Source organism: Coffea eugenioides, chromosome 9, assembly GCF_003713205.1.
Source record: "Coffea eugenioides isolate CCC68of chromosome 9, Ceug_1.0, whole genome shotgun sequence".
Taxonomy (NCBI): Eukaryota; Viridiplantae; Streptophyta; class Magnoliopsida; order Gentianales; family Rubiaceae; genus Coffea; species Coffea eugenioides.
Genome location: NC_040043.1, coordinates 11465376 through 11474930, shown reverse-complemented (window position 1 = coordinate 11474930; position 9555 = coordinate 11465376). Strand labels below are relative to the sequence as shown.

The following is a 9555-nucleotide window of genomic DNA, read 5'->3' as shown; positions in this document are numbered from 1 at the left end:
AATTATATATTTATATTATAACTTTCATATAATTATAATTAATTATATATAATATTTAATTTAATTAGTTACAAACTTATAATAATGATATTATTATATTATATAATTATATATTATAATTATTTAGTTAAATATAATTATACTTATATAATATATATTATAAATTTATTAATATTATATAATAATATATTTATAATATATATGTATATTTATAAATGTATATTATATGTGCGTATAATTATAATATATACATGTATGTAATATTAATAAATTATATAATATTAATAATAATTATTATTATTTTAAATATAATAATATATAATAACAACTATATTTAATATGTAATATATATTACATTTATATAAAATATTTGTATAATTAATATTTGTATATATTATATAATTATAATTGTATATTTATATTATAACATTTGTATATTTATATTTAATTATATATATATAATATTTAATTTAATTAGTTACAAACTTATAATAATAATAATATTAGTTATATGTATTATATAATGTATATTAATTTGTGTAATATAATTAATATTATCAATTATACTAATAATTATATATGTTTACTAATAGAAATTATTAATCAGTTAGACTAAATTTACTAATACATTTATACTAGTATATTTAATTAGTAAAAATTTCTTATATCTCATTTACAAAGAGCCAATAACTATCATTTACAATGTGATTTATAATATATTTATTATATTCCATTCCGAAAGAGTCGACGAACCAAACATCAACTATAGTAATGATACACATTCCAGGTACTTGAACCAAACAAATGTATTGGAATGAATGACCTCATTCCAAACCCAAGATATCCGATTCCGAATCCGAATCCAATTCCGATGTGCGAACCAAACGCCACCTTAGTCTTGTTTTCCTTTTTCATCTGTCCCAAATTGTAGTCCACTTTCCCATTAAGTAATGTAGTAATCTTTCAAATTGTCTAAAATACCCTTATTAAATATCTTGTTATTAATACATTGTTATTAAATACTAACCCACTACATTGAATACATTGAGCTTTTCCAATACATAGATAAATGAAAAGTCTATTTTTGTTATTCTTTGAAATTTATTTATATCAGGAGGGAAACAAATAATGGCATCATTATTTACAAAATCATGAGTGAAATTTTGAAAAACCATCCATATTCTCACAATTTTTCTGATGAAACACCAACAAAAGAATATGATCTCATCTCAACGAGTCAAGAATGTGCACAAGTTGTCTTTGAAATGCAGAGGATTTTTTTGCCCAAGTTGAAATCGGTGAAGCCATCAATTGACGTAAATGTTCCATCACAAGAAGATAGTTTTGCTCCTACAACTGAAGAGCAAGAATCTACTTTTTCTCAAGTGCAAGAATATTTTCAGCCCAAGTTCAAATCGGTGAGACCATTATTGGATTTAAATACTCTACCAAAAGAAGATGGCTATGTATCTGCTTCTCAAGAACGTGAGCGTGTTGTTTCTCAAATGTTGAATCCATTATTGGCGGATGATTGAAAATGAAATGGAGTATTAGGCGCCTGAAATGGATTATGAAATGGAGTATTAGCAGCAACTGATATTTATTGGCACTATTGGCGGTAATTGAAACAATCAGGGTGCACTATTGGCGGTAACTGATATTTATTGGCACCATTAGCTGTAACTGATATTAATTGGCACTCTTCGTGATTAGCATAAGGGTATTTTAGGAAATTATTAATCTAAATTTATGTTTCCAACCAAATTAATTACACTTTCTTAATCTGTGTGAAAAAAAAATCAAGACTAACAAAACGGGACGGATGGAGTATTTACTTTAGAAGTATTGAGGAAATCGATGTTTGACTTTAAATTTTTCATGTCTTGTAGCTTGAGCCAATGAAGCCAAACTAGTCCAAGTGACACTATATTACCAAATTTAGTCAATTTAAATGGATAATGATTGGCTATTAGTGGGGAAAAAAAATCAAAATCTTTATCAGTTTCATATGTTCTTGAACTAAGGTGAAATTCTACTTGCTTTCATGAAGTGTCAAGAATAATTCGCAATTAAGTCACTGCAGCTATAAGGATAAGATTATTATTAAATACTTATATTAAATATACAAATATGATAATTGGTACATAGGTGTAGAATTAAGAATTGTATAGAATATGATAAATAACAATACAATTACTCTATGTAATATGTTACTAACTCATTGTGTATAAAAATGTATATAATAATTTATAATTATATTAAAAACATACTAATATTTATATTATTATAGTCATATGATAAGGATATATAAAGATATGCATGTAAAACTATGAATTTGAATTCAGAAGGTAAATCGATGCTCACCCCTACATAATATGCAAATAAAATGGCTTGTAATGGGTTTATCCATGAGTTGACATGTTCAACCTGTTATTGACACATTAAAATTTTTTTTTTAAAAAAAATTGCTGTTTCATTTGCGTCCTAAAATAACACCAAAATATAGATAGTTTCCTTTCTAAATTTAAAATTTAAAACTAAATTAATAATAATAACCTTCACACACATACATATACACAGCATATCTTAAAGTATGGACTCCATAAATCCACATATGCAACTTTGTAATTTTAATTTACCATTTCCCACTTTTATTCTTCAGTTCTCATATTGAGAAACATATACAACCTCTGTGATTTTAATTTTTCAATTCTCACATTCTGTTTTCCTTCCTCAAATCAACGAATACTTAACTTAGATCAAATATTGCTCATTTGTTTTTCCTTCCACAGTGAGTAAATATGTTTTAGGTTAATTTTAATACTTTTTTCTACAAATTTTCCATTATTTTTGTCTAATTTGTTTGAATATATTCTTGCTTATACTATTCTTTTCTTGCATGGTTTTGCCCATTCTTTTACTTTCAAAAGTTTTTCTTTTGTTGTTAAACAAAAAAATTGGCTCTTTATTTGTAATATTAATAAGATGATAATGCATTCAAAAAAAATGCTTACCTCATTTCTCACTATACCCCCTAACCATTTTTTTTGTCTCACTTTATCCCCCATTGGACAAAATTATCCCTCTATTATTCTAAATTCTTATTTTTCTCTTTTATTTTTTTCCTTTCCCCTTGTGTGCTCTTTTATTTTCTTTGCCTCTTTCTTCTTTCTTTAATTCTTCCTCTTTCCCACAAAAATCTTCATCTTAATGATTGAAATTAAAAAGAGAAATTGTAGAGATCTGTCTTCTCCTTAAACAAATTTCTTTAACTTGAATCTCCAATGTAGAGATTGCCTAACTAAAAAAGTGCCAGTTTATAATTAGAAGTAGAACTCACGAGTTATCGATAGAGAAGATGAAGAAACCCTAAAGCTTATTAAACTTCAGAATTGGTAGAATATGAGAGAGAAAGAAGCGATGCATTCTTTCTCTAAGGAGCCAATTTTCTTCTTTTTTTTTTCTCTCTAGATTTTTATGAAATCTTACACAAGTCAATCGATGTTGATTAGTCTTGTTAGTCTAACCTATGAGAGTATTTGTAGAAAAATAGGTTACCAAATGTCTATAAAAACTTATTTCCAAATAGATTATATTTCCATCTTTAAATATAAGTCTTGTTATAGAAAACGTAACTATATTTGCACTATTAAGTCTCTCAAATTTAACCTGTCTCACAAATTAAACTATAAGTTATTAAAACTTATCATTCAAGTTTCCACTTGAATTTCTTTTAATCTAACAAATAAAGTTCTAATGCATATGATTTATTATGTTTCTCATAGTGTTAGCAATAATTATAAGTATAAATTAAAATTCTCAATAAAAATTAGATAAATTAAACACTTTTAATTTATTAATGATTCAACTAATCAATTAACTTATTTTTATAGATCAAGATTGGTATTTAGCAATGCATCATGACCACCCAAGTAATGAGAAAAGTCAAGTAGATAATTTCACCTATCAATAAATGTTTCCCATATAATTAATATCCTTTATGATACTTATTTCATATTAGTCTTATTATATGAAATATGTACTTATTCCACTAAAAGTAATAAGAGGTAGTAAATCTTTATAGGTTATTTTTATTTTTCCATACTTCATACTATACCCAATGAGTAAATATGCATAATTAGATACTTTTCATCTTAATGAGAGAATTTCATCTTAATTATTTCTCTCTATAAATATGCGTAAAATATCTTAAGTTATAAGGATATTAGAGTCATTTCACCATTAATGATCTAAATTATGGGTCCCAAATTGCTAATAGAGGAAGTAAGTGATATTTCTAAAACTTTACGAAAAGAGAGTAAAATTGGTATGTCTTAAATATACAATCTTGGTATGTCTTACAAATGTACGAAAGCTTTGGATATTATATTGTTACCTATGCACTCTTTACTTTACTTTATTGAATTTTGATGCATTGTAATGTTCAATTTTGCCAAAAGAGCTAAAGAAAAGAAAATTTGACCGGCTATCAATGTACAACTTTGTGGAAAAGAATAAAAGATGTCATTTTGAGCGCATTTTGGAAATGTAAGAGTGTATTAATGAAAAGATTAGTTAACTCTCGTTATCAATCTAGTTACCAATAGGAAAAGTGGTTGATAATATATAGCAATTTAGAGAGGAGCTCCTTGTGATTTAAAAATCAAGGAGCCAATAGGGAAGGTGATTGATAATATATAGCAATATAAATAGGATGCCCTTGTTAATTCAAAATTAAGAAGGGAGGTGAGTGACTTTTAGAAATACTAGAAGGGGGTTCAGTATTATTTATCCTTGTTTTTCATTGACACTTCACATTTGTGAGGTTGATAGGATAAGAGTTTAGTTTTCAGCCCCTTTTTGTTTCTTTCTTTTCTCTTGTAAAATACTCTTTTATTCTTTCTTTGTAATTTTTCTTTCTATAAAGGTAAAAGAATATTATTAAATTTCTCGATGGTGCAACACAATTATTATATTTTTCTCTTAAATAACATATCTTCAAGGAAATATGAATTTGACACAAAAGATCTATTCATTGCACAAGAAAGAATCGCTACTACAATGTTACAATCTGTCATATTGAGGTGTTGCTTATAATGGATCTAATTATTAAATTCCTTTAACTCATCGAGATAAAATCCACTGGCAAATTTAGTTAAATATTGCTAATTTCCTATGGATCCGGTTAAAGAGCACTAATTTGCATATGAAATGAATTGTCATTTAATTTCCTTCTCATATCAACTACTTCATAACTAGAAAAACAACCAACGCATCGCGCGAGATGATAACTTTTTCACTTTTCCTTTTCCCTTGGATAACGCAAGAGATGATAGCTTTTCGTTTTTTGTTTTAGGAAGGATAGGGTAAGATTTAAGAAATAAAAGGAAAACGAGGATTAGATCCAAACTTAGCTCCTCTCAAGTGAATTCTCTCTCTGTTTTCCACAGTGCACGTTTGGATACATGACACGTGTTTTCATTTATTAACAAAAGTTAGGATTAGTCAAATTTAAAATAATTATGTTCCTTCCTAATAATTCAAGACACATATTATATATCTATGTGTGTATTGTGAGAAATGGAGAGAGAATTCATTGGAGAGGTACCAAATCTGATTAGACCCAAGGACCTAGAGATCCCGAAGGAGATGATAGCTAGTTAAAAGAAAAACTGCGAGAAAAATTGGCCAGTGATATTGGATTCTAAACCAACAACAAGAAGGAAACCAGAATAGTCACTTTCCAAAGAAATTCAAGAAACTGAAACCTATACACATTTGAAAAGATCCCTCTGAAACTGAAAGTCTGATGCCCACCAATCCACCAACAAAGAACTATATTGGACCATTTTTCTGCCCTTTGTAGCATTTAGGCTTTTGGGCAGATGAAAATCAGTCTACCATTGATTAATTTCTTGCATACAACAGAAGAACTATCATGGCAAGTTTCCACCAAGTAATTTGCGGTTTATGGTTTGATAACTGTGGGGCTGAGGATTTTATGGACCTGCATGAAAATATTGGAGTAAAATTAATAAAAAAAAAAACATATTCAATTTCTTCTCTTCCCCAACACCCCAAATAGAAAGAAATATACAATAAGATGGCCACAAAATGAACATGTGAATTGATGAACATACCCAGATGTGTCATAGCTGCATTCCTCATCACCTGCAATAAAAATCATGAGATTGACCAGATATCTAGATTATGGTTCTTTAAAACTAGGGTCACACATAATAAGATTAAAAGGTTATCAACTTTTAATCAAATAGATTTAACTTCCAAACGCAAGCAAAATATTCTCTCGCAAGGCCTATTTTTTGGGCCGGGGTGGGAGGGGACTACGCTTTAGAGCCCACCATAAACAAGTATTCTTGTCTCATTGCCTAAGATTATTTAAAAAGATATTAGTCTCTTCTATCAAGGACGGAAGTAGCGGGTGGCGGGGGAGAGCCCTTGGGCCCCCAAGTTTTGGGCCTTTTTGGAAAAATTTGAGTTTTTCTCCATTAAGAAATTAAAATTTTCAAACAATTTTCTTTATAGATTTAACTTTTGCGGCCGAAAAAATAAAAAATATTTTAAGCTACGTACTTAAGATTTAATTGAATTAGAGTTCGCTTCCTCAAAGGAAATTTTTTGGTTCTGTCTATATTATGTCTTCTATATTCTATTCTTTTCATGTATTCTCAATTTCATGAACTTAACTCATGGACATTCCATTATTAAGAGATTGACATGGAAAAATCTAACCAAACTAAAAAAAAAAAAAAGGCATAAAAAAAATGCCATCAGTTTAGCATAGAACTTTAAACTCACTTGGGTTACTTTTGGTTAAGGTGGCTGTTCCTCCAAAATTGCAAGCAATATCAGAATTCCCATTTTGTTGGTAGTAGCTGTTGAAAGCGAAAGATGCATGGGCCACAAGTGTATCGGGGTCAAAGCATCGGCCACCAGTTTGAATTGGGCTACAATCAGCCTTACCCGGCCCACATGCCCAGTCCAAAGCATTCTGTAAATCCATTTGAGGCACCCCAGCAAGAGCTACGCACCAAGCTGTCCCATCCAGGAAGGTTGTGTTGCCTTCTGGAGGTGATGGTGTTGTAAAGGGAGTGGCTGCATCTGCTTTCTCTTGGACCATGGCCCCAATAGCCCCAACTATTGGCCCAAGAAAACCAAAATAGCAGAGGATAAATACTTTTAACATAATCTCTCTCTCAGACCCACACACACACATGTATATATAAATATATGACACATTCAAAGTTTGGTGTTTAAATTTAAATTGAGATGGTATAATCGGCATTTAGACTCGTCAGTGCATACACACTGACAGTATAGAAAAGATTAATCCTATATATACATTTATATATATGTGGCTAGAACTTAAATATGCAAAAGAGGAAATGAGAACTAAGAAATAAAAATTGTTCTCAAAAGTTATCAATCCATTTTTGCTCACATTTTAGCTTGCACTTACCTTTCGTGTGTCATAATTGAAAATATCTCTATATTTTTTTTTTCTTTGTTAATAAAATTGTACTCTCATTTACTATAGCAATTGAGCTGCTAAAAAGAAAATAACAGAAAAGAAAAGAAAAAAGTGAACCTTGCTATGCCAGAATAAATAAATAAATAAGTTAAAAAGTGGAACTTGCTATGCCAGAATGAGAAAATAAAAATGTACACAAAAAGATGTACGCTTGCTAAAGTACAAAACAATCTTCCTAACATCCCTGCATAACTAAAGTTAACACCTGGTAATTACTGTCCAGCTCTTTTGGGATAATTTTCCAAATATCTAATAGGTCAAAAGATTTCTGTGTTTCCCAACTGTTGATATTAAGGAATGACCATTTTCTAAAATTTATAGCATTTTATTAAAAGCCTTGGGTTCAAATCTCCCTTCCCCTCCCCTCCTCGCTTCTTAAATCACATCCCTTCCCTGTTAGAAAAAATATTTAAAAAAAAAGAATGAGGTTTTATTTCCAATATTAACATTAAGATTTCAGATTTAGGACAGAATATCTAAAATTAAAATTTTTTGAGGAGTTAGATCTGAATATGATGAAAAAATCATTTACCTCTATTCCACACTCTTAAAAGTACCTAGGACAACCTTTTGTTCTCCCTTTTCTTTATTTTAAATCTTGAAGAAAATCTCTTTGCTTGGAATTTCGCCTCTAGAAACTGTTTAATAATCGCTTTTAGGAGCCCCACTGGCTAAAAGCACCAATCCAAAGCCCGAGTAAGGAAGCAAAGCATAGCATATCTGAACAGTTGGGCTGATTTTGGATTCAGGTCTAGATTAATTAACTCAAACATTTTATAGATAAATTACCAAAAAAACAATCATCATTATATATATATATATATGTAGCAAATTTACTTACTGAAATTAGCATAAGTAATAGACTTGGTGCTAGACTAGAGCACAATGTCACACTATAAGACTAACAATTTACCCCCCCCCCCGCCCCCCGATAATCAACATGTTAATCTCTGTTATTAGATTAACATGAAATGACACTAATATTTTTTTTATTTTAATTGTGGGTTGTTTGCTTGGTCAAACCAACTGTTCAATTAAGGTTTTCTTTTTTCTTTTTTTTTTTTCATTTATGGCATTTTAAATAGAGGTAACAGCCTAACAAGAAGAAATTTCTGTCAGAAAAACCACAATACATGCATCAATAAAGAAGATAAGTTTTCCTATAAGCAAATCTCACATAATAAGTAATGCAGAACATGATACTACTTCTTAACACATGATTTTCAACTCATTTTCCTTTTTTTTTTTCTTTTTCCTCTATTGGACATATATTATTGTCTTTTTCACAACAATAAAATAAAGCACTAGCAAAACACAAACAATACCAGCAAAATGGCATTCTTCCAAAGTATTTCTTCCACAAAAAACATGCTGCAAACATGACTTTTTTTAAAAAAAGAACTCAAGAAAAAAATAAATTAAAAACAAAGCACAAACACCAACAAACAAGGCATGCAATGAGGAAGAAAATTAAAAAATAAAAATAAAAAGACAAAGAGAAAACATACCTAACCAGCATTCCACAAAAATGAAGCTCAAAAGCAACCAAACCAAATTTCTTCTCATACTGCAATGGGATATAGAAGTTTTCTGCCTTCTGGGCTTCGTTTGAACCACACTATAATGCCTTCTTCCACCCACACAAATCTCCAGATGATAAATTCAAATCTTCTGAGCGGGCGTGACAGAATGCATAATCAGTGTTCAGCCTTTGGTATTCTTGCTTTCTCTCACACACACTAAAGCACCCGGAGAGTACACGCAGTGTTAAGAGTGAGAGTGACTTGTTATACTGCCATAGGATTAAGGCTTAGGCTGTAGTCAGTAGAGTGTATATGAAAGAGAGAATCAGCTGTTACTTCAAGTGGGATTTTCTTTGCGCAAAAAAAAAAAATTTAAAAAAAGGTTTAATTTCATTTTGCACCCCTCAGCAATGTGTCGATTCTTACTTTGGTCCCTAATTATACATTGAGACACTTTTTTAGTTCTAAACTATAAAAATT

General features: G+C 29.5%; 1 protein-coding gene across 1 annotated transcript; it reads right to left on the bottom strand.

Moving 5' to 3' along the window:
• Positions 1–5693: 5693 nt before the first annotated feature.
• On the bottom strand, positions 5694–9319 carry LOC113783797 (glucan endo-1,3-beta-glucosidase 13-like). The gene is made up of 4 exons (XM_027330014.1): positions 9061–9319; positions 6820–7158; positions 6141–6171; positions 5694–6007 (listed from the first exon to the last, which is right to left on the bottom strand). Exons 1-4 carry the CDS (start codon positions 9116–9118, stop codon positions 5908–5910), a joined length of 528 nt encoding a protein of 175 aa, XP_027185815.1. The 5' UTR covers positions 9119–9319; the 3' UTR covers positions 5694–5907.
• Positions 9320–9555: the final 236 nt, after the last annotated feature.